The sequence below is a fragment of the Peromyscus maniculatus genome, chromosome 8, assembly GCF_049852395.1.
Source record: "Peromyscus maniculatus bairdii isolate BWxNUB_F1_BW_parent chromosome 8, HU_Pman_BW_mat_3.1, whole genome shotgun sequence".
In the NCBI taxonomy this organism is placed as follows: domain Eukaryota; kingdom Metazoa; phylum Chordata; class Mammalia; order Rodentia; family Cricetidae; genus Peromyscus; species Peromyscus maniculatus.
The window spans coordinates 92,967,723-92,993,946 of record NC_134859.1 but is presented as its reverse complement, the minus strand read 5'-3'; the positions used below and the strand labels follow the sequence as shown (position 1 = coordinate 92,993,946).

The 26,224-nt window shown below is 36.0% G+C and overlaps 1 protein-coding gene across 24 annotated transcripts in view; it reads right to left on the bottom strand.

Moving 5' to 3' along the window:
• Tanc2 (tetratricopeptide repeat, ankyrin repeat and coiled-coil containing 2) overlaps window positions 1–26,224 on the bottom strand; it is a 338,567-nt gene that overhangs the window by 106,660 nt on the left and 205,683 nt on the right. For all 24 annotated transcript variants that reach the window (XM_076577705.1, XM_076577713.1, XM_076577710.1 and 21 more), the window contains 2 exons: window positions 23,362–23,625; window positions 11,640–11,765 (listed from right to left, as the gene is read on the bottom strand). In XM_076577705.1, coding sequence (XP_076433820.1) covers window positions 11,640–11,765; window positions 23,362–23,625 — 390 coding nt within the window. The remainder of the gene's footprint in view (window positions 1–11,639; window positions 11,766–23,361; window positions 23,626–26,224) is intronic.

Here is a 26,224-nt window from a genome sequence, read left to right as displayed (position 1 = left end):
CAATTCTATTAACAACTTCTGGCACTGGGCATGATAGCACATGCCTGTAACCTCAGCATTTGGGAGGCAAAGGCAGGAAGATCACTTCAAGTTTGAGGTCAGCCTAGGTTATATAGAGAGTTCCATGTCAATATTGGATATAGAGTAAGACAAAGACAACATTCTCCTATTGACATAATGCTGCATTACATCTTACCCTACTGAGAAAGCTTTGACATTTTAAAAAGTTATTTTAAAATTTTTCTAAAAATGTGATCTATTCACAAAAGTCTCAAGAGAAGAACACAGACAAAATTAGACCAGTACCATATGGTAAAACAACTGTAGGCACCAAGAACAGCCAAGAAACAGTTTCTGTACCTCAGTACTTAGGACTTTTGTCAGACTGACATTAAAAGAAAGCCATATTTTTAATGTACCCATATTTTAATGTACTGTGGGGCAGGGAAGTAACAAATATTCGTAACTGAATGTTTCTTTCTTTTAAAGAGCTTTTCTGTGGTAGAAACCACTGAAATATTCCACTGAGAAGTTACTATTGCAACTACAATGGCGTGAAGAGAGAAAGAAGACTTACTCACTACTCTTCAGTAGTATATATGGCTTTTCCACTGTAGGCACCAGACAGCAGTCTCAGGGCAGCAAGAATGTAGAAGACCATCTCACCCCACCTTTAAAAAATGTTCCAGCAAACTATACTATCTGTAATTTACTTTGAAATGCTCATAGAAAGTCAAGTTGAGTATGATGTGGGTAGATGAAAAGATATATGAAAAAAAATAAAATGAAGGTGGTGGGTACATAAGCACTTATTAATTTTTAAAAACCCTTTACATAGCTGAAAAAATTTCCTAATAAAATAATGGAGAGAAAACATTATAACAAAGCATTCAAATAAGATAAGCTTTGGAAAGAAACTTTTTCAAGGGATATGAGAACCACTCCCTTGGGCTTGTGGGATAGCTCAGTGGCTAAAGATGCCTGCCATCAAGCCTGATCAGAGTGTAATCCCCAAGGACCCACATGGTAGGAGAGAACTGATTTCCACAAGTTGTACTGGCTTCTAGAGGCACATGCTATGGTGTATGTACAAGCCCACATGCACACACACACACACACACACACACACACACACACACACACACAATTAATAAATAAATATAACCCTCTCCCAAACCATTTCAGACAGAGTCAGTGTGTGCATCTTTTCAACGTAAATTATACTTGTGTCAATGAATGAACTATTTCTAGGAATGTTCTCTTATGAGCTTGTCACTAATTATAATATAGTTAGATTTATAGAAAAAATTATTATATAGTTAGATTTATAGAAAAAAACATCTTTTTGAAAAAGCAAGGGTAGACTTTAAAAAAAAAAGAAAGAAAACCAAATGAACCCAAGATGTATTGAAGTCAACAAAGCTGCTCATCCAATGAGACTATAAACAGCTATAGGGGAGAGGAGGTAGAAGGAAAAGGAGGACTCTTGTCTAAATGGCTTGACTAAAGCACACTTATTCATGGAAAATAGCATGACTTGAAAACCAAGTCAGTCATAGGACTGGCAGAAGCAAGACTGTACACAACAGACAGGATCTGGCACAAACAAGCACAGCTGTACTAGCTTACATTCTTCTAGAATGAATACAAAGCCTAGCCTGGAAGCACCCCTGTTCCTCAAAGCAAAAGACAGTTTCAGGTTCATTCTTAGGGTTCATGCCATGCATACAATTCTCTACACAAACATGTTTCAAACAAAATCTGACATTACTAACAAATAACACAAACACACACACACACACACACACACACACACACACACACACACACACACACACACGGCTTATTTATTTAGATGGGGTTTTTCTAGGTAGATCAGGCCTGGCATGGAACTTACAATCCTCCTTCATCAACCTCCCAAATCCTGGGATTATAGGTGTGAATGTGCTTACACTCAGTTTAGTTAGTCTTTTTAAAAAAAGTTTTTAAAACTTTATTATTATTATGTAAGTGTGCATGCATGCTTGTGTGTGAGACTATGGATGTGCATGTTCCATGACACACTGGCTCTGGCTTATTTAAAACTTTATTATTATTATGTAAGAGTGCATGCATGCTTGTGTGTGAGATTGTGGGTGTGCATGTTCCATGACACACTGGCTCTGGCTTATTTATTCTTAATTATTTAGGGCTGGAGAGAGATGGCTCAGCAGGTAAAGACACTTGCTACCAAGTCTGATGTTTGATCTCTAGGACCCTCGTGGTCGAAGAAGAGAACTGACTCCAACAGGTTATCCTCCGATATTTGTGTGCACACAAACATATATATATATATATATATATACAGTCCACAGAATAAAGCTTAAAAAAAAGACACACAGAGGAAAATATTTAACCAAGGTAGAGGATCACTTGTCTCTTGAGTTTCCACAAGGACTGATTAATTGACAAGAATCAAGCCTTGTTTGTTTTAGGTTCTCTAGAAAAAAACTAATGGAGGCAGGTATTCTTATCTCAGGAAATGAAATTTTGAAGATGTGAAACAATTTGAATCAGACCCTATAAAAATAGTGTAGAGACAATGGTCTAAAAACATGTTTATGCTAGATCAATTCTGTTAAAAAATAAATTGATAAAGCAGAAACACTATTTGGATGAGCATGAAAACATGGCAGATTGGGTAAAATGGTAGACACAAGACTAAGGTGCCTCAGTTTGGATCTGTTACTTGCTATCTGCGTGACCTTGGGCTAGTCACTTACATTAGCAATTTGTAGTTTTCTCATCTTCAAGTAAGGTAAACAGCACCACTATGAAGAGTAATTGCAATTGTTTATTACTTTATTTTCCCACAGCATGGACCCAAAAGGACATTTAGTGAAACCATTTATCTCTCACCCACAGATACTTATTTTAGAAAACAAAAAGGATACCAAGAACATACTGGCTCTTTTCAGGCCTTCTTCCCTTTGAAGTTTCTGCTTTATCTCCCTCCTTTCTTTCTTTGACCACCCAAGTTTTTCTTTTTTTTAATTTTGTTTTTGTTTATTGAGACAGGGCTTGTCTGTGTAACAGCCTTGGCTGTCCTGCAACTCCCTTTTCTACACCAGGCTGGCCTCGATCTCACAGAGATCCACCTATCTCTGCCTCCCAAGTGCTAGGATTAAAGGTGTGCACCATCACTGCCTGGCCCATTTTCTTTCAAAGAATCCTATTAGCAAGATTCTTTCACAGTAATAACTCAGAGCCTGCCTCCAACCTATGTTACTGTACTGGAATTATTCTGGTTTTTGTCACTGATACCTTTCCATTAAGTAAGTAATTTATTTTCAGTTTTTATCTATAATCACTGTTAGGATTTCACACTGTTAAATCGATCCCTAACTCTCGATGGGTCTTCCTTTATGGTCACCTCTCAAATACTAAAACCCTTGGTTTATATATTACTGTCCTCCCACCCCAATCTCAACGTGACAGACTGAAGTGTGTCACAGCTTTTTTAAGAGATGATGGTTTCCAGGCTTATGTTTCTATTTAGACCTCAACTCTAAACTCCTGTGCAACATTTCCCACAATTCATGACTATTATCTGTGTAGCTGTGCATGGTGGTGGAGGCCTGTAGTTCCAGCTATTCTGGGAGGCTAAGACAGGAGGATTACCCCTTCAAGGCTTTCCTGGGCTAGTGAGTGAGTTTCATGCTGGCTGGCCTGACAACTTAATGAGACCCTCTCTTAAAATAAAAAGTGCTTCAGGGTTGCAGCTGGAGCTGGGTGGCTTGACTTGCACACAGGAGGCTCTAGGTTCAATATCCACTACTTGGGGAAAAACAAGTCATCTACTTGGATATTTAATAGGAATCACAAAGTTAAGAAATTTCACCAAGATTATCTAATTTCCTTAATCTATTCTTGTTTTTCCATTTGTCTCCATAGTTAGTAAAGTATCACCATGTATTTTGGTCTTCTAAGATAAAAACTTGGGACTTATCTAGGATTTCTTCCTGCTGCATCATAAAGATCATTAATGGTCACAGTGTTACCAGTTTTTTTAAAGACAAGGAATTGTGTATCACTACGTAGCTAAGGATGACCCTAAACCTCTGATCCTCCTTCCTCTGTTTATGTGGTGCTAGGAATCACACCCAGGGCATACTGGGTAGGCACTCTACCAACTGAGCTGTATCTCTATACCCTGAACTATATCCTTATATTCCTATAAGACATATAAGACATCGTTCTTATAGGAAAGTATTTGTTTAAAAAACAATCTAGAATCACTCTTGATTGGAATCTTCAGGAAGAGGACAAGGCTCTTCAGAGAACAATAAAAGAAACAAGAAAAACCCAAGTCCTGGAATGATTACTACTATTTAAGTACTTCATCAAAATTAGTACCTCAATATATATAGAAAATATAAAAAGTAATGCCTTAAAAATGAGAAGCATTTGAGAACATAATTATATAACTATGTCAACACAGTTTGAGTTTTGTGTTATTAGATTGCTGGTATTGGAAATGAGATATATTTATTTTTGGATATATCAAAACTAGTTATTTTAATTATTTAAAATTTAAAAGTAAACACGTCTAGGTAAACGTTTATTAATGAAATGGCTATAGCCTCACAAATGAAATTTCCAGTTCTGTAATTTTATTAGTATCTTGGGAAATTATTCCATAAAAATATTTTACACATAAAATTTAATCATTTTAAAGAATTAGAAAATGTTTTGGAAAGACATTAGCCAAGTGAATTTACTGACATTATAGTTACTTCAATTGATTGTTTTACACTTTGAGGAAATGATATGAATCTTAATGTGAAGCTGATCCTTGAAGTTTAATTCAGTTGAAAACATCTTTTATAAGATGATGTGGTGTAAAATCTTTCTCAAAGGTTATTTTCCTCCTGCAGTCTAGTAGGAAAACTTCTTAAGCATTAGCTCTTATTTGGGTTTTCTAACTGTAAGATTTAGTAATTTACCAAGTAAGACTGGTTTATATAAAAACAGGATCGGTGTGTATGAAGAGCAGCTATAACTTAGTGATTAGTTAAAACAAACAAAACAGACAAATCCTGAGGACAGCCGGACACCTCAGTGGGTGAAGGTACATGCTGCTAAGCCTGATGGCCTGAGCTTGCTCCCCAGGACACAGACAGTGGAAGGGGAGAAGCTACTCCTTTAAGTTGTCCTCTGATCTCCACATGCATGCTACAGCACATGTGCAACTTCCTTATCCTAACAGAAGAAATAAAATGCAATAAAAATTAAAAAAAAATCATGGCACAGTCTAGTTTTTATCAGATGTTCAAAGAAATTCAGTTTAAATAGTTAATTTTCAATTTTTAAGGCACTCTGCAGAAGAGCTGGCTGTGGGAAAAGGGAGCAATCTCATGTAACTAGAACATACAGCCTACTATCTTAATAGGTACTTGCATTTTGATGAATGTAAGCTTTCTCTAGCTTTTGAATTTACTTAAGAAGGATATTTAATATTGCTTATAAAAACAATGAACAGTGATAACACTATTGATGGGACTAGTCCCTGTAAATGTGCTAGCCAGTTAGGCAATACCAGCTCGGATGACTAAGCAACCCCAGGGCTACATGACTCAGTGGGCTAGTGCAATAGCATTCAGCTTTATGACATGCATCTTAGTCAGCTTCATAAAGAATTCATTGTTTCAGAAATGTAAGGGACTTATACATGCTGTGATGTGTTGATTTTATTTAATGAAAACTAAACTTACTGCTTGGAAAGCAGGAACTCAAAGCCAAGTTAACTGTTCCAGGGCCAGGTTTACAAAACTGTGCCAATGAACCAGGTAAACATTTGCACACATACCCTCTATCCTAGTGTCTACCAAAGCAGCAATTATCTAAACAGAAACTCTGTAAATGTATTTATGCAATGAGATTCAGTCAAGGACCTAGGGAAACCAACATGTATTGAGAAATGAAGTTTTAATTAGAAACATGTAATCTCTTCAAGCAAAATTGTAAGATTATAATTTAACAACAGGCAGGTGAGAGTCTTATCTCTAATAAATTTTTATTAATTTACCACAAGTAGCTACTATTATCTGAAGTCACTATGCTAGAATTTATATTGTGCACCTAATTCTCTGGTTCCCTTTTGATGTTCTATTATAAGATGTATTACTTCTATCTGCAAAATTATATCTTTTTTCCTTTCAATAGATAGCAAACATAGTTTCTGTTTTTTCTGTGGCATGAAAGACTTACTTCATTAAGGTGGTCAAAAAAAAAGTAAGATATTTCAGTGTATTTTTAGCATAACCCTATATTAATACATGGTGACTAAATAAAAAAAACCAGAACTCTTAAGTAATTATAAAACTTTCAGTTAAAAGTTTCATAAAGTTGCCGGGCGGTGGTGGCGCACGTCTTTAATCCCAGCACTTGGGAGGCAGAGCCAGGCGGATCTCTGTGAGTTCGAGGCCAGCCTGGGCTACCAAGTGAGCTCCAGGAAAGGCGCAAAGCTACGCAGAGAAACCCTGTCTCGAAAAACAAAAAACAAAAAACAAAACAAAACAAAAAAGTTTCATAAAGTTAACTAAATGTACTATTCTTTAAAGACAGGTTTTAAGGGGAGGCTTGTAGTTATATATACTCTGCACTAGAGTATCACCTTTTATGACTACTTCAAAATTTGAGTTTAAGCTTTTAGGGGCCAGGCGGTGGTGGTGCACGCCTTTAATCCCAGCACTCGGGAGGCAGAGGCAGGCGGATCTCTGTGAGTTCAAGGCCAGCCTGGTCTACAGAGTGAGATCCAGGAAAGGCGCAAAGCTACACAGAGAAACCCTGTCTCGAAAAACCTAAAGAGTTTAAGTTTTTAAATAGGCGCTTGCTAGGGATCTACCACCTTGCTGCAAAGGGACCCTTGACAGTGTACTTGTGTAACTTCTCTCTATGGTTGGGCTGAGTTTCTGGAAACATCAATTTTGGTAGAACAGTTGGTCAGAACAGCTGTATTGAAAAACAAAAGGGCTTTTCACTAATGAAGCCAATGTTAAAATTTGTGACTTGAAGATCCAAAAATTCTAGCTCAGGATTACCATAATAACTTTTGCGTCAGTAGTCAAAACACAACTACTATTATGATTAAACAATTTAGTTACTGCTAAGGTAATTTTAAAATAAACTCTATTCATAAACCATGCTCATAAACAACTTCTAACATTTAAAATCTCTCAAAATATTCCCTCTTTTGCATTTCTATAAACAGACCATATAATCCTTGAGACCTAACACTCATCTTCAACTACAATGATATTCTCTAAACTGCTTATTAAAGAGTCTGAGGACCTTTGAGGGTTTCCAAGATATGTTTGGTGTCCTTAAAACTGAAGCTGTTCTCATGAAACTAAGATGTTACTTTCCTTTTACTGAGTTAATTTTTCACAATTAATTTTACAGTGGAATTCTACACCTTCTTGATGTTAACATGTAACAAATCATGTTATTTCATGTGCATGAGGGCTTTTTTTTTTGCCTGCATGTATATATATATATGCACACCATGTGTATGCCTGATACCTGCAGTGGTCAAAAGAGGGTAGTGGGTTCCCTGGAACTGGAGTTAAGGATGATTGTGAGCCATCATGTGGCTGCTGGGAAACAAACTTGTGTTTCTGTAAGAGCAGTAAAGTGCTCTTAGCCCCTAAGCCATCTTTCCAGCCCTGGATATATAGACATTTTAATAATCTCTATTACTTAAAAAACCTACTATTATATTTAATAGCTAAAAATAGTATCTGACATATTAGTTTATAATATGGTAAATACTACCTCAAGTCATATAAATAAAAGCTTTTTAGAATCCTCAATAATGTAAAAGTATAGTCCTACAGACTATACTCAGTGTACATATTTCAGGCCGTCTTTATACTTGAAATCAGCTAGACAATACAATTAATTACCACTGGATACACTATAGCTGCATAGTATACAACTTTAAAGACTTTAGCATCATATAAAACTAGAACTGTGACTAAAAAAACTATTTCAGGGCTGGAGAGATGGCTCAGTGGTTAATACTGTTTGCTAATCTTACAGAGGACTGGACTTCAGTACTGAGCACCCACAGTAAGCAGCTCACAATCTCCAGTAACTTCGGCTCTAGGGGATCTGAAACCCTTTGCTGGCCTTAGTTAGCACCTGCCATACATGTGTACATACACCCACACTCACACATAACAAAACCCTATTTCATAGGACTGGGAATGTAGTCCAGTGGCAGAAAGCTCATGGCAATGTGTAAAGCTCTAGGTTCAGTTTCCAGAACAGCTAAACCAAACCAAACCACACCAAAAGCTATTTCATAAAACTCGATAATACTTTAAAATGCAAACACATGCACATGTATTCTAAGCTAGAAGTATATTCAGTTTGTTTTTTTTTTACATTTAGTTATTTGTGTATGTTTGTGCCACACTGACTGGGGTGGAGGTCAGAGGACAGCTTGTAGGAGTTAGTTCTCTCCTTCCATCTGTGGGTTTCCAGGACTGAACTCAGGTCATCAGGCCTGAGGGTAAGGGCCTTGACCTGCTGTGCCATCTCACTGGCCTCTAGAAATATATAATACTAAAATCATTTCCAATCATTTTATTGGTTTTTAGGGAACAAGGCAGTTTTATTCAACTATAATCAGGAAAAGTGGATTTCAAATTGAAATCTGACTGTAATTGTATGTTTTTAAATGAAATTATGAAACGTAATGTAATAAGCTTTTGAAAATGATGTCAGGAAAACAATCTGGTTATGTACCTAAAAGGAAGTGGAAAGTTTTAGATATAATAATTGTAAATTATAAAGGCTTACTAAGAAGGTCTATAGTCTGTCCAAGTTGGCTTTCTTTTCCCATTAATGTTCTTTATTTCATATCATAAGCAATTCAACTTCTTTGTAAACAGTAATCAAGATAACATGTTACTTTTTGAGACTTCATTATTCTTCAGAGGCTCTACCTGAATTAGGGTATGCTAATTTTAGAAGGCCAAACTATTAAATAAACACCCTAATTCTTTTGGATCAATACACTCATCTAGAAAGCATGTTCTAACCTTTTAGACTGCCCAGTAGAAACCTCTTGAGAGAGGAGACTGAAACACGAACATAGCATCTTCACTAATGGGAAAGATCCAGCTTGAGTATTAATGTAATTTTTTTTGCAAGGAGTATAAAATTAGCATCATTATAAACACATTTTCAGGCTTTGTAAAAAGTAGGTATACTGGCCGGGCAGTGGTGGCGCACGCCTTTAATCCCAGCACTCGGGAGGCAGAGCCAGGTGGATCTCTGAGTTCGAGGCCAGCCTGGACTACCAAGTGAGTCCCAGGAAAGGCACAAAGCTATACAGAGAAACCCTGTCTTGAAAAAAAAAAAAAAAAAAAGTAGGTATACTTTGAGAAAATCTTTGGATGTACTTTTATTATTTGAATGATCAGACTGAAGCTTGATGTAATGAAAAAAAAACTTCGTTATAATCAAGAAATAACTGATATTTGTGTGCAAATATCAACTTCATCAGAATTGATATGACCTTATATCACCAAAATCTTATTAAGCCTTTAGATACCAGAGGCATATATGTGATATCAAATAACAGTAGGACTCAATATTAAGACCCTAAATTAAAAGAGCTGAAATTTGTCATCTTTTTCTATGTAGTATACAACTGTGATTAGAAAATGAAACACTGTTATGTTTTTCAGTATTGGAATACAAGGTGATGTCAATGTGGAAGATCTGCAAATAAACTGGAAGGTCTAGACAGATCAGCACTTGTGTTTAATTTTATTTAATATTCCTGTGCATTGTAGTCCTGGAACAAACAAATTATTCTTCTTATTAAATTTATTCAAGCTTTGGGTATCGTAAAGTAGTGCTTGACATAATTCCATTTTCTTTTTGAAAAACTGTTTTTTAGACTTATTTATTTATTTAGTGTGTTAATGGATGTGTAGAGGCCAGAGCACAACTTTTGAGAGTCAGCTCTTCCTCCAACATGTGGGTCTCAGGAATCAATCTCAGGTTGTCAGGCTTGGTGGTAAGTGCCCTTAATCTGCTGAGCCATTTTGACTTGCTGGTCCATAATTGCTTTTTCTAGAGGGGTAATACAAAACTGAATATACTAAGCAACTAGTATATGGTAAACTATAAAAATGACAAATATTATGGAGAAAGATTAGGAACCAAACTAAGAGATTATTAACTACTGTTAATGTGACTACTGTAACATATTGCAATATAGTAATGCAAAAAATCATTTTATGCTCCCATTTGCTTAGCCATTATTGAAAAGCTATGAAGAAAATGGTTCCCAGAATGGGCAGTAGGCATGAGTAAATTCTTTCCTGTATGAGAAATGCATGTGTAAGGCTGCTTAGGATAGGACATAGGGCAAAAGAGGAGAGCAAAAGCAATATGAAAATAAGCTATAAAATAAAAAAATGCCTGAGCTATAGATTGCTAGATATCAGAGGCATGCTATTTGTTAAAAGCTATCTGGCCAGGCGGTGGTGGCGCATGCCTTTAATCCCAACAGTCAGGAGGCAGAGCCAGGTGGATCTTTGTGAGTTTAAGGCCAGCTTGGTGGTCTACAGAATGAGATCCAGGACAGGGAACAAAAATACACACAGAAATCCTGTCTCAAAAGAAACAAATTCTACCAGAGAGGGTTCATTCTGAGCAAAGAGGCACAGAGAGCAGAACAGTCTTCTCAATGAGATTATTTTCATAATAAAATGAAAGAAAAGACTGCATTTCTTTTATAGCATGTACATTGCCACAGAGAAGGTAGAGGAATAGGTTCCTTTAATAGTTAATATTCATGATATCAACTTGAATGGATTTAGAATCACCACAGAAACACACCTTTGAGGAGTGTCCATGAAGATATTTCCAGAAAGGTTTAACTGAGGAGAGAAGACCCACCCTGAACGTGGACAGGACCATCCCATGGCTTGGGGGCCTGGACTGAATGAAAAGAAGAGTGTGAGTTTTGGCACTGCCATTCATGTTTCTCTGCTTCCTGATGCAGTGTGACAGTTGCCTGTGTTCCTGCTGACACAACTTTCCTGCTATGATGAACTATACCCTCCAACTGTGAGCTACAATAAGCTCTTCCATTCTTAAGATGCTGTGCATTCTGCTGTAAAAATGAGAAAAGTAACTAATAGAGTGCAGAAGTGAGTGAAAGGATGCTTGTTAGATGTTGCCAGCACTGTCTGAAACACCAAGAAGATAAATGTATTACATGTTACTAGAAATGGTCATTAGAAAAGAAAAGAGAAAAATTCTATAGTAAAATACAGATCACTAAACAGTTTACCTGCAATACAGCTAGGACTGAAGTTGGTCAACAGCTACCTCTGAAATTCAGGACCTTAAGAAGGTTGTTTCCTCCACCACTACCAGCTCTTTCCATCTGGTTTTTTCAATAATGACGTTTCTATGAGTATAATCTATTTGTGGAACTATCTAGTTACATATTAAGTAGATCATCTCACTTCTTAAAAGGAAGATCAAGTTTGGGGATCGGAGAAAAAGGACTTAAAAACTGTCCACTTTCATTTGTTCTCAGGCACCCCTCCAGCCCTCTGTGTTCTGACCTCTTAGATCCTGCTGTGTACGAACACCACCCATACTCTGTCTTGGCATTCGAAGAGAAGTTCTTAAAGGAGTATGTCTCTGCTCATCCAGGTAAGCAAGATCCTCCAAGTGGGCAGAGCTGGTGGCTAACAAGACAGAAAAAATATAGTTACCATACGTAAGTTTAGAAAACTTAAAAAAAAAATCTAGTTGCTATCTTCCACATCTTTGAATCAAAGCTTACACCAGCAGAAAATACACCCTTCAACAGAATAGAATTCACTTATTCTATGCCTTTAAAAAACCAAGTAATTAAAGAAAAACTTAAATTTCCTTCTACTTGATTCTTTAAGATAGAACATCATGATCTGTCACTTGCCAAGAGGTTCTATGACATTAACAGAGAAATATATTTCCTATTCAAATAGAGAACAGAAACAAACTAGAAACGCCTAAAATTATCACCTCATTAAGTTGTAGATAACAGTACAAACAAATTAGTATTTGAAAATAAGTATCTAGTCCAATATAAAATGCAACTTTTAAATGTCTGAATCATGAAAATTACAATAAAAGAAACAAAAGGGAAATTTCTTGATGTTGCTGAAAAAACAGACAGATTTCTACTAAAAGTAACGGGGAAATGAAACCTTGTTTTATATGAATGCTTCAACTTGGACGGAATACCAGAGTATTGATCTTATTGCATGAAAACAGTTACCAACTTATTACTGATGATTGGCATGAATATGGCAGAAGGGAAGAAAGCCCGAGGATTATATTTTCATGACTGCTGGGTCTCAAATGTTTTGCCACAAATTTACTACAGAGTACTTTCTATGTAAGAAACTATTACATGTGAGCTCTATAGAGGGTGGTGTGCTAGTTAGTTTTCTGTCAGCTTGACACAAGCTTCAGTTATTTGGGAAGAGGAACCTCAGTTGAGAAAATACCCTCATGAGATTGCTTATAGGCAAACCTGTAGAGCATTTTCTTGATTAATGAATGATGTGTGACAACCTAGCCCATTGTGGATGGTACCATCCCTGGGCAGGTGGCTCTAGCGGGGAGCTGTATAAGAAAACAAACTGAGCATGCTATGAAAAGCAAGCCAGTAAGTGCATTTCTCCATGGCTTCTGCTTCAGTTCCTACCTTCAATTCCTGCTTTGACTTCCCTTAGTAATGGAGTGTGACCTAAGAGTTGTAAAGATAAATTAAACTCTTTCCTCCTCAATTTGCTTTTTGTCATGGTGCTTTATTACAGCAATGGAAACCAAACTAAGAGAGATGACATGGTGGTTTGCCTTGAAAGCTTTACAAGCCCTTTTACTATCAGTAATATATATCACCTCATCTGATACCTGATTATAAATGAGCAAAAGAGGAAGCAAAAGGGGTAGAGAAAACAGCCTAGAATTTTCTCATCTTAAGGAAACAAGCCCACAGATAGAAAATATAGTAGACCACAGGCAAGTTGTTCATGGTGACTGGACTTGGGGGATAATACTTACTAATTTGTTCGTTAATTTATTCACTCAGTAAAAACTACAAAATTGGCAATAAAAATGTCAACACAGTCTCTTAATAATACTTTTGCCATGCTTTTATTTTTTTTTTTTTTAAAGATAAGGCCTCACTATCCTTGGCTGGCCCAGGAGCTGTCGACAACACGATCTCATACATAAAAAACTTCAAGTGTTTTTATGCACTGATAGCAAATATTCTAAAAAAAAAAAAAAAGAATAAAAAAAGTCTAATTTATAATAGGCTCAAAAACAATAAGTGAAATATCGAGTGCTGTGGGACGGTCTGTATGTCAAATTGCTCTGATTGGTCAATAAATAAAACACTGGTTGGCCAGTGGCCAGGCAGGAAGTAGGTGGGACAAGGAGAGAGGAGAATTCTGGGAAGCGGAAGGCTGAGGCGGAGAGACACTGCAGCCGCCGCCATGACCAGCGGCATGTGAAGATGCCGGTAAGCCACCAGCCACGTGGCAAGGTATAGATTTATGGAAATGGATTAATTTAAGCTATAAGCACAGTTAGCAAGAAGCCTGCCACGGCCATACAGTTTGTAAGCAATATAAGTCTCTGTGTTTACTTGGTTGGGTCTGAGCGGCTGTGGGACTGGCGGGTGACAAAGATTTGTCCTGACTGTGGGCAAGGCAGAAAACTCTAGCTACAATCGAGTAATAAATTTAATAACCAAAGAGGTAAAAGAGCTCTAAAATGAGAAATTAACAATAAAAGAAACAAAAAAGGGCTAGGCAGTGTTGGCCCACGTCTTTAATCCCAGTACTCGGGAGGCAGAGGCAGGTGGATGTCTGTGAGTTCGAGGCCAGCCTGGGCTACAGAGCGAGTTCCAGGAAAAGCACCAAAGCTACACATAGAAACCCTGTCTTGAAAAACAAAATTAAGAAAAAAAATGAAAAAGGACCCCAAAATTGGAAGGACATTCTGTGCTCATACATTAGAAGAATTGATAGTTAAAAATGTCCGTACTTTCTATATCCAGTAACTTTAAAAGAAAAAAGATTGTAATGTGTGGTTCTCTTGAAATTTTTTTATAGGTGACTTAAGTATCTTAATAACTACTATAGGAGCTTCAGAGCAAAGGAAGTGGCTTAATGGCCCTGCAAGGAATTCTCCTGGTGATAGCTTTTTATATTATCAAGTAAGAGATTCCATCTCAGTGTGTATAAGCAAGTCTTTCTCCTAGAGTAGGGGAAATGCTTTTCCTTTGTGACAAGATGTGAAGGTATGCCTTTTTTGTATGTATGCATTGTATACTTTGTATTTATATTTATATTTATAATTTATATTTTAAGAATGTGATAGTTCAGCCTGAATGTCTTATAGGGCGGGCTTCTGTTGATGAGGGAGGGAAGTCTTTTTTTTTTTTTTTCTGGAGACTTTTTTCAGATAACATCATCTGAGTCATAACCAGCCTGGCAGTATGATGACCTAGATGCAGAGAGAACAGCTCCTTGGTGAATGATAAGTAAAGGCAGAAAAGAAAATGTCATTATCTCCATTGGGGAATGAACATGAGCTCGAGATTCTTACTACTGATGAAAACAATGTCTTTATATGCAAAAAATTAAGCAAATGAAAGCAACCAATATAAAGTTATGGAATCTACTATGTTTAAAAGTTATCAACTTATCAAGCTTTTTCCACAAAAGTAAAGAATTGACAAAAAACAATGAAGATCAAATGTCCATCTCAAAACACTGCTTTTACAAAAGCAGAATGAAAAAAAATGAATGAAAATGATACAGTAATCCTGGAGTAAAAAGAAGCTGAAATTATTGATACAAGTGGGATCAAGTGGATTGAGAGGCGGCTGTGCAGTGTGCCAATCTTTCTTTTGCCTCATACAGGCTTCTCTTCATAATCAGAAGAGTTGCTTCATTTCATCTTGGAGCAGGAAACAGCAGACTGCTGTTAACAGATAAGTTTAACTTGAATCTGCAGTATTGCATGTTAGGGAGAAGTGCTTATTTTTCTAAGAGCTATGGAGGTATTGAATATGTCACTTGCCTGACTCTTTCTTTCAGGGATTTCAGGATAGTGAGTTTTCCCATCCAGCTTTTTAGAAATTCTAGGCCTTGTGCCAGTGGGCTTTCATGATGGGATAGGAGGTAACAGTCTCTTGCATCCTAAATAATTTTATCACAAAAGCCTTGTATACATGATTAGTGCCTGCTTTAATCACACTGCTTACAAAACTAAGGAATCTTTTTCATTTGATTATCTGAAGACCCTGTGAAAGGGATGTAGCATGCATTACGTGCTAGAAGTCAGATATGTTCATCTTGCTAAAATTTAAATGTGTTAAATGTAGTTGTGCTTAAAACCATCAAATCATACAAATTAATAAAATACTTCACTAGAGAAAAAACAAACATCCATACTATTAAAAGTGATCTATAGACTCACTGAATCCCTATCAAAATTCTTTACAGAAGATATTATATTACCCGACTTCAAAATACCCTATAAAGCTGTAGTAATCAACACTATATGTTTGGGCATAAAAATAGATACTTAGGTTGAAGGAACAGAATAAAGATTGAAAAAAAGCTATACAAGCAACTCATTTTTAGCAAAGGTGCTAAGAATATACACCAGGGAAAGGAAGCTTCTTCAGTAAATGGTGCTGGGTGGCTGGATGTGCATAAGCAGTAAAAACACTCATTACTCACCATATGAGAGAAAACATGTCAAGGTTCCCAAACTATGAAATCAATCAAAAACAAAATGGAGCAACCCTAAATGGAAAAGGGATTTTGGAGAAAACTCAAAACAGAAGTACAAGGAGCCAAATAGGATTACATCAAACTCTTCCTCCCTGCCACTTGAAGCTTCTCCATTCCCAAGTAATTTTCTGAGAAAATTGTTTGTTATATTGTGTCAAACCTCTCCTTTTGTCAAAACATGCTCTGGTTATACTTTTTCTGCTTCACTGAGTGATCTCCCAGTCAAATCATGAGCCCAAGTTGGCCTCAATTTACTAAGCTGAGGGTGGCTTTGAACTCCTGATCTTTTTGCCTTCACTCTTAACTGCTTGTATTTATAGGCATGTGTCTCTATACTACTTATTTACTAGGTTGTTTAGAGCAAGTGGTAAGATCTGATTTATTTTTGATCATCCTATCTCTTCAGACAATGACATTAATGTCCTGAACAGAATGCTCAGTGCAGGCCTACTTACATTTAGTGATCTGTTGACTATCTCCTCAATCCCATCACCTTTGCTTTACTACTTGACACTACTAAAAATATGCTTGGCCTGGTGATGTACAGATCTTTCTTCAGACAATGCTGATGCTGCTTTTACTTTTTTTGACAGAATATCATCTATCATATTATGTAAATAACTTATTATGTTTATTTTTTCCAACTAGAAAGTAAGCTTCATGATGATAGAATCTTTTGTTTCCTAATGGATTATAGTTAAGTGCTTTGAACAGTGCCTGTTCATGATCAATAAACACCTGTGCAATGATTGAATATTATACATTTATATCTGTACCTTCATCTTTGTATCTATATCTTCATCTTGAGTTTCAGGTATGCTTAAAAAAATCAACAAGCAAATTAACATTGTTCTTATGGGGCAATTTTGAAGATAACTATAACAATAATACCATCATCCTCGACAAAGACTCTTGAGAGCTTGGCAGGGACCAATATATTCCCATGTCATAACGCCACTCTTACTTTGAAACTGTACAGGCAAATATTTTTGAGATAATTATGGCAGGTTAAATTAGTATCATAATGTTTAGTGAACATTTGGCAAATATATAAGATAATTATATAAATTCAAGTGAAATGAGGGAATAGAAAAACAAATATGCAATAAAATATTTTAAGTAAAAGGAAAAAATCTAAAAAGAAGTCAATAAATCCTGTCATTTTAAAATTTTGTTTTTAGTAGAGGAAGAGGGAATAGGAAAAAGAGAGAAAACTTATTTTAAATTAGATTTTTATTAGATTGAAATAGCTGAAGACCATATACTCGTAAACCATTTAACAAATAAAAGCATTTTTAAAAAAGTGAATATAGTTTAAATACATTCTGGGCAGAAAACAAAAAAACAACCCAGAAGACAACATTTGGTAGAGAGCATTTCAGAACCAACTCCATACTGATTGTAGAAGCCCATTTAGTTTTCTTCTTATGTCAGCTGCCACTAATGCAAACAAACCATAGGAATACAGCCATCACTCTTGCTGAGCTAGAACAGGGAGGTTGGAAGGACACTTCTGTTTCCTACTCTTGGGCAGAAGCCACTTTCCTATATTTATACTAATAAAGTCATTATTTTGACTGCTGAAAAACCCCTTTGATTTTCTATAAGATCTTCATTATAGTTTCTAATTAGATTCATTTACATTCCCGTAGATTCCCAATCTGCATTTACCTGCTTAAGATCTTTTCTTAGAAAACTGTGCTGCTCCAAGAACTAGCAAGTGGATGGAAAGAGATTATATTTTTAATGGAGTTTGTGTTTTTCCAACAGAACCCTCTTTCCCACACAAAGCACAGACGACAGCTGCTGCAAACACTTCCTGCTTCCCACATACCTCCAGTTCACTGCCAATCTCATTTTAAGACAGCAAAGATGACCACAGACAGCCAGCTGATAATTCCAGCCATGCAACCACAAATCTACAATAGTCACTTCCTTCCAACACAAAGCTTAAAAACAAATATACAATAGCAATTCAAATTATGCATGCCACAGAACTCAGAGTTTAAAAATTTCATTGTTTAGAATTTTAATTTAAAGGTATATGAAATCTAAATTTGTATTTAGAAAACTGAGAAACTTCAGGAAAAACCCAAGCTGCTGGCTGTCATAAGTCAGCCTCAGTCATTTCACCACTCACGAGGCAAGTGCTCTCCCTCTAGCTATAATCCCTAGTTCATCAAGGTGAAAGTTTTTATGCCTTTAGCAAACAGTACTATCCTTGATGTAGAACCTGGAGCTTGTAATCAGCACATTTATCCTCTTAATTTATGTTTGTCATGTTTCTAAAACTATACAGCTAAATCTGCTTGACCAATATATTTATATTTATAATGCAGTTGATTAAATACAGATGATTCTTTTAGGAACTTTAAACATTTGCATATGTGCTGACTACTGTCCCTGCAAGTAAAAGTGTTCTAAAACTCCAAACAGGGTCTCTGTCTCACAGAATAATTTTGTTTTTCTTTCACTTAGGATTTTCTTTCTTTTTTGAGACAAGGTCAGCATCAAACTCACTAGGTAACTGAGGACATGGTCTTGTTTCTTGCTTCTACTCCCCACTTTCCCACTTCCAAGTTCTGGGACTACAGGTGTGTACCATCATGGGACTCAGGCAAAAGAGGGTGATTTTCTTCCCTAAGTAGGCAGAAATACCTAACATAGCAAGACTCACTTAAGAAATTATTTCTCCAAATTTTAAAAGTGACACAAATGGTATTTTAACTTTTTTTTTTTTTGTAAAGATAGTGCTTTGCTAAGTGTGTCTCCCAGTCTGGTTGCAAACTAACCATTAAGCTGCATTAGCCTCCCAACTGCTAGTTTTATAGGTGAGTCAGCACACCCAGCAGTCAATGTAGCTGTTCACACTGTTATTCAACATTATTTGAGCTCTCTGTATTACTCATATTAAGTTTAAGAAAGAAGGGACGTTTAAAGGTTGTATTTGACCAGTCCTTTATTTCTAACATCCATATCCCTTTACATGATGCCTGGGCTACGTTTAAGAAAACTGAACAAGCACATGGGCAACGAGAAGAAAAGAGGGAGGGACAAATGCTGCACACTTTCTCCTGTATGTAGAATCTTGATTAAAAATATTTTCTATGAAAGTAGGAAGGAGACCATTTCTGGGGATCACATGACACCATTGCTAAGTAGGGACGAGGGAGGCTCATAAGGAATGAGTACGGGCAAAGTACAATGATATATGAAAATAAAATGAAGCCTACTTTTTGTATGCAAACTGAAAATTTTGATAAAACAAAGAATAAATATACTTGATTTTATAAAAGAAAGAAGAATAAATATACTTGATTTTTTTCCTATTTCCTATTTGAAAACCTCAGTTACTTTTTTACTTTTTTTTTTTTTAAGATTTATTTATGTATTATGTATACAATGTTCTGCCCAGCAGAAGAGGGCGCCACATCTCCTTATAGATGGTTATGAGCCACCATGTGGTTGCTGGGAATTGAACTCAGGACCTCCGGAAGAGCAGTTAGCGCTCTTCATCTCTGAGCCATCTCTCTAGGCCCTCTACTTTTTTTTATTTTATGAGACAAGGTTTCTCTGTGTAGCCCTGGTTGTCCTCGAACTGTCTCTGTAGGCCTGGTTAGTGTCTAATTCAGAGAGCCACCTGCCTCTGCTTTCTGAGTGCTGGAATTAAAGGTATGTGCTACTACACCCAGCTTCTCAATGATTCTTGATTATCAAGGAGGTGTACCTTCCTCAGTTTGCGGGACCATTTCTATGTACATATTAAAAAGAGTATGAAAATATGTATGTATATAGACAGAGGTAAAATGTAAAGATGGGACTCTCCTGAGTTAAGGAAATTAACCTAAAATTGATTTTGATATATTATTTAAGCTAATCAGATTCTTATACATTATATACTTAGCAGGGTAATTCCCTATGAAAGTAACTATTTCCTTACATTCTGGAAACATTTTAAATTTACAGTCCACTGAATGTTTGAAAATGACTCATTTGGTTCACAGCTCACTTTCCTGTCTCTGTGGGAGCAGACTAAAACCATGGTTTCCAGAGACAGAAAACATCTAAAACAAACCATTGTCTGACCGCTGATTTGCCCTCTATGTAACAGTAAACCTGTTTGTAATACAACCAACACTGACTGTAAAAATTACCTGAAAAAGTATTTTGTTCAGCACTGCCATATATACTATTCCAAGAGTGTAAGATCCTAATTCTTCAGGGTCATCCTATCTGGCCTCTAATGGTACATTCATTTTTTTTTACTCTAATTTTACCCACTTGCTTATTGAGTGGTTTATTATGTGTGCCACCTTTTGACAGTTGGTTTTCTCCCTTTACCAAGTGGGTTCTGTGGATCTAACTAGGCAAGAGTAATGCTTATCCTAGCTGAGACATCTCATTAGACCTTCATTTTCCTTTAAAGATGTCTGATCGGATAGGTGTTCTGCTAGCTAGAAAGACTTAAAAATGACACTTCTGTGATCTCCTGGCATAATGATTAAGGATAATATAATTTTGTTTTAAGATTGGGGAGAAGGAAAGGGAAAGGGAGACACAAAGTATGTAGAGGAAGGAAATATTCTCCAAACTTGAATTAAAACAAACTCAAATGACACAGAGAAACTAGTATTATAATGTATAATATAAACAATGCACATGCAATTAAAATGATAAAAAGATATGACTAAGATCAATGTCCACCAATAATTTTGATAGTCTTAAACAAAATTCAAACTTTGGTGCTTTACAATATATCAATACAAAATTAAAAGATGATCAACCAAGTGGGAAAATATTTGCAAACACAGGTCTATAGTCAGGAAAAAAAAAAATATATATATATATATTTAAAATTCGGTAAGAGGGCAGACAATTCAATCAAAAGCTGTACCAAAGTTCTGAGTAGAGATTTCACTAAGGAAAATGATTAAGTACTAGTAAGTACATAAAATAAGCTCAGTATTATTAATCATTTGCATAATGCAAATTAAATCCATAATCAAATTATCACCTTACATTCATTAATTACAATAATAAAGGTAAAACAAATGCCAATTGTGGAAAGGATGTAGAGAAACAGGAACCCTAGTACATTGCTAGTTAGGAATGTAAAATGGCACAGCCATTTTGTATACTTTGTAAAATAGTATGTCAGGTTCTTAAAAAGTTAAATACAAAATCTAACATATGAATGACAAGTACACTCCTAAGTATCTATCTAAGAGAAATGAAAACATGAATGTCTACAGACTCACATACATGGTCAAAGCAGCACTATTAACAGAAATAAACTGACTGTCCTTCAACCAGTAAGCAATATTGTTTGTGAACACTTATTTTTCACAGACATTCTGAGTATAATCACTAGGTTTTAGGTAATATATATTTAGCTTTAATAATACCAATGTATGACATACTCTCATCATTAATGTACAGTGATTTTAGTTGTATAACATCCCCATCAATGCTTGGCAATGCCATTCCTTCTAATTTTGTAGCTATGATTGTATGTGGTATTTCATAATCATAGACTGTGAAGGATCTCATACTTTACTTAGTGAATCTGGATGATGGAAGAAGACAAAAAACTTCAAGGTCAGAATTGCAAGTTTATCACTCAGGAAAAAAGCAGTAGCAGAAAACAAACATGTTTCAGTTCCCTAATACCAACTTCCACAGGCCAACATGAAGGGGGGTAGGTGATATACGTAACTGGCTGCAATATGAGAGGCACTGTAACTAAATGAGAATCAATATGCTTTATTTAGAGGGACCTAAGAGAGAAAAATTGCTGTCACTATATAAAGGTGAAAAATCTTCTAGATGAGCCATTCCTTCATCATTATACCTGATAACAGATGATGATCATTTATTTCCCAGAGGTCAGAACCAAAAGAACAGGTAGGAAGGGAAATGAGTGGCAAGAAGCCAGCACCAACATAATGAACCATTTCATTGTTTGTTTTGCAATAGTCTTGTGTTTGTACCTCATGCTGGTCTGGAACTTACTATGTAGCTGAGACTGGCCTTCAATTACTGACTCTTTTGTCTGTATCTTCAGAATGCTGCAACTATAGGTGGGTACCACCACAACTGGCTGCAGAAGTAATAATACCCCTGGAAAGTAAGTCTAATGACAATAAATGTTTTATTATTCCTTATCATGAAATATTTGTGTCCAGGAATTAATTTGTAGAGAGGGAAAGACAAATGTAATTTTTATTTTATAGTCTGGACAAAGTGCAGATGATGACACATTTTGAAAATGTCACAATGTCTATTTCTGTAAAACTCCTGGTTTGATTTATTAAATAGCAACATAGCTGTATTAAAAATATCCCTGACATCACTCACGTGTAGTTACTGAGGAAAAAAATGACTTAGTATTTCAGTTACTTATCTTCCTATATCATCCTTTTATGACTGAGCCTGCTGGTAGCATTTGAATTGGGAAATGAAAGTACCTGGTCTTCTATACTAAGAGAAGAAGAGTTTTGTGAAAATATGAATGGAGAGAAAGAAGAAGTTGTGTTTCTTGTTGGCTCATTTGTTATCCCTTCAAACAATGGATGATGATTTCTGATATTCAAACTGTACCAAAATATTCTTTGATTAAATAATGGTTATTAAAATTCAAGCTTTAAAAGCTAAAACCTCAAACTGAAATTCTTTTTTGTTGCAATACTGGGAATTGAACCCAAGACCTTATACATGCAATGCTACACCACTGAGCTACATCCCTAGCCCTTAAAATTTTTATAAACAGTAAGACTAACTAGTTTATATGTGGTAATATTTTATCTGTGTCCCCCAATAAAGTTTATCTGAGGATCAGAGGCAAAAGCCAGTCACTATAGTAAACACAGAGGTCAAGCAGTGGTAGCACATGCCTTTAATTCTCACTCAGAAGGCCGAGATCAGTCTGGATCTCTGTGAGTTCAAGGCCACACTGGGAACAGAGCCAGGTGTGGTGGTACATACCTTTAATCCCAGCACTAACCATAAAGGTCTGGAGGTCTGTACAGACAGACAGGAAGTGACAGAGCTGGGCAGAAAGAGGAAGTGATATAGCTGGTAGAGAGAAGAAATGAGTTGGCAGAACAGAAAGGCATATAGGCATGAGTATACAGGAAGTAGGTCTCTCTGGAAGTTGCAGAGTTGGTGAGGTGAGGTTAGCTGCAGCTTTTCCTATTCTTCTGATCTCTCAGGTTTAACCCCGATATCTGGCTCTGAGTTTTTTTTTTTTAATTAATAAGACTGTGTTAACACTTCATTCTACATTTATATACTTTGTTGGCCCTCTTTTTCATTTTGTTATACATTTCTGCAAATCACAGGAGAAAAACTAGGAAACCACTTGATGAAGATGAACTTTCTCTTAGTTTCAAAGACATATATGTTACTGAAACTCAAATGGATGACTTGTCTTATTTTAATTCATTACATATTCAGCAAAATAGTCCAAAAAACAACTTACCTGCTACTGAATTTGGCCGAGGCATGAGATACAAAGGAATAGACTGTACTGATTGGGATAAAACCGTTTCCAAATTCCTCTCTTGGATCTTATTGAGACTGTATGTGGAGGCAGTCATGTTTTCATCTACTCGATACAGACAGGAGTCCATGCTGGATTTCTGAGATTGCCATGGTTTTAGGTTTCCTCCAGATCCTAATTCTTTACTGCTTTCCCCAACATATTTTGTACGCTCCATGTTTTCCGAATAATTTGTCAATGTAGCTGAAAAAGAAAGTATAAAACAAATGTGTTTAAAAAAAAATCAAAAGAAGAAATTAATCAGTTTATGATAAAAAAATCATTAGTAGATAAGAATATTACTAACATTATCTTTCAAAGTTACTATGTCCATTTGCCCCTAGAAGTTTAAATAACTGAAACCATTATACAATCGTATCTTACATATATATTTTTTAACACTTTATTTAAATAAAACAAGCAAATTCATATACCAGTGCCAAGGGAACCGAGAACAAGGCCCATCAATGCTAAAATTTTAGAATTACCAAAAATGTACTTGCATATTTTCATGGACTGCCATAGGGCACCAACAATCCCTCCAAACTCACTATCCCTCTCATTTTCTTTTCCCCACTTAACTTATTTCCTGGCTCATGTTTACATTCACACACACACACACACACCAAAACATATGACTAAAATAACAGTGAGTAAGTAGAAATTAATACAGTAGAAAGAACCTGATCAAATAAGGAAGCGACACAGGCCTTCCTTATCCAACTCTTCTCAGTTCTAATCCTTTCATATCACTTGTAAGTGGCTTGCTAAAGAATAATGATTTTAATTAAATCAAAACCTGAAAGGTCTTCTGGAATTATATCTAGTCTTACTAATAATTATACATGAGTAGGAACATTTCATAACCCCAGAAATGAAAAGATGAAAAACAGTAAAGTCTAAATTATTGAATTTTTAGTAATAACTACAAAAGAATGATGGATATCATCCCAGGAGAGTTTTATACTTAGTCCATGTTCTCTTCCCATAATTTGAAGGTTTCTATTGCCAAAGCAAAGAAAGAAATTGAGGAGGTAATTTCCATAATCCTATTTAGTGAAGTATTCTTTCTGTAAATTTAAGTGGAGTTTTAGATTTCTGTAGTACAACAGAAGGTGAATTAAAAAATAAAATCTAAACTTTTCTTTAAGAAAAAAAAAAAAGCCAAGATTTTTTTTTTCACCACACAAAGGAAAAAGATCTGGAAAAAGGAACTTATCTAGAAAAGGCGACAAAAGAAAAGATTCAACTCTGAGAACTGAGGGAAAAGAGTGGTGGCTCGGGTCTGTAACACTTGGAACACAAGGGGGATGATTACAATTGCACGGCCAGCTGGGCTACACAGTAGGCCAGCCTGGTCCATAAGAATGAGACCCTGTCTCAAAACTAAACTGAAACCAGAGAAGAGGTACACATTCAACAGCCCCTCAGAAGAAATGAAATTATAACCATCACTGAAAACTTTTAGGAACTTGTGAATGTTGGAAGTCAAATCCTCATATTTAGTGCATAGTAATTAGTTGTAAAAGCCATAAGAAATGAATAACTTATGATCAACGGTAGGCAGCTAACAAAATGAAGCAAGGAAAATTGTGTTCCTGTATCTTGGCCAGTCTTTGTAAACAAGGATAAATCAAGGTAAGTGGAAACCAAGGATGAAGTAGGTGGTGGTAACTTTAAAAAAGAAAGCAGCTGTGGAACCTGGAAACTGTTTTAATAGGAGAGCATGGAGAACAAATTAGCGACTGAAAATGACTCAGGGACCTAAGAAGTAAGGAAATAACACCCAGAAGAGCTCAGATATGAATTAAGTAATAGTTATTTCTTACTAGATAAGCTTTAATAATAGTAATAACAATAAATTCATATTTAATATTTTGTAACTTGTATTTTTGGGTGTGGTAATACCTAAGCATATGTTCTAACACTGAATTACAAACCAGCTCTACTTATAACTTTTAAATTGTGTAAATATACATTCCATTTGGTCATCAATACAACACTCTAAGCAGGACTGGTGTTTCTATTCTCATTGTACACATGAAGAAATGATGCTTGCTAAAATTAGGCATCTTGCCTACTGTTACTAGAAAGCAAGTGCCTTTTAAGTAACTATTGGGGGTCTTAACCACTTACTAATATTGTAGCAATTCTTTTGTTGATAATGCCTTACTTTCTGCACCATATTGTATGTTTCTAGAGGGTAGCTACTATACTTTCAGGGTTTTATTTTCATATTTAAATTTAAAAACTTAGTACCAGGGAGTTGGAAAGATGACTCGGTGGTTAAGAGCACTGACTGCCCTTCCAGAGAATCTGGGTTCTATCCCCAGCACCTGGAGTTATGTAACATGGTAGCTCATAACTGTCCAGAACTCCAGTCACAGGAGATCTGACACCCTCTTGCTGTGGATCATGCTCATTGTTAATAATAAAACACTGATTGGTCAGTAGCCAGGCAGGAAGTATAGGTGGGGTGACCAAATTAAGAATGCTGGGAAGAGGAAGGGCAGAGTCAGGAGTTGCCAGCCAGACGAAGAGGAAGCAAGATGATAATGCTGTACTGAAAAAAGATACCAAGCTGCATAGCTAAACATATGTAAGAATTATGGGTTAATTTAAGTGTAAGAGCTAGTTAGTAATAAGCCTGAGCTACTGGCTAAGCATTTATAAGTAATATTAAGTTGCTGAGTCAATTATTTATGAAGTGGCTGCCAGGTATTTGGGAGGTGCTGGTAGGACAGAAATTTCTGCCTACACCCTCTTCTAGCCTCCAATGGTACCAAGAACATACATGAAACAC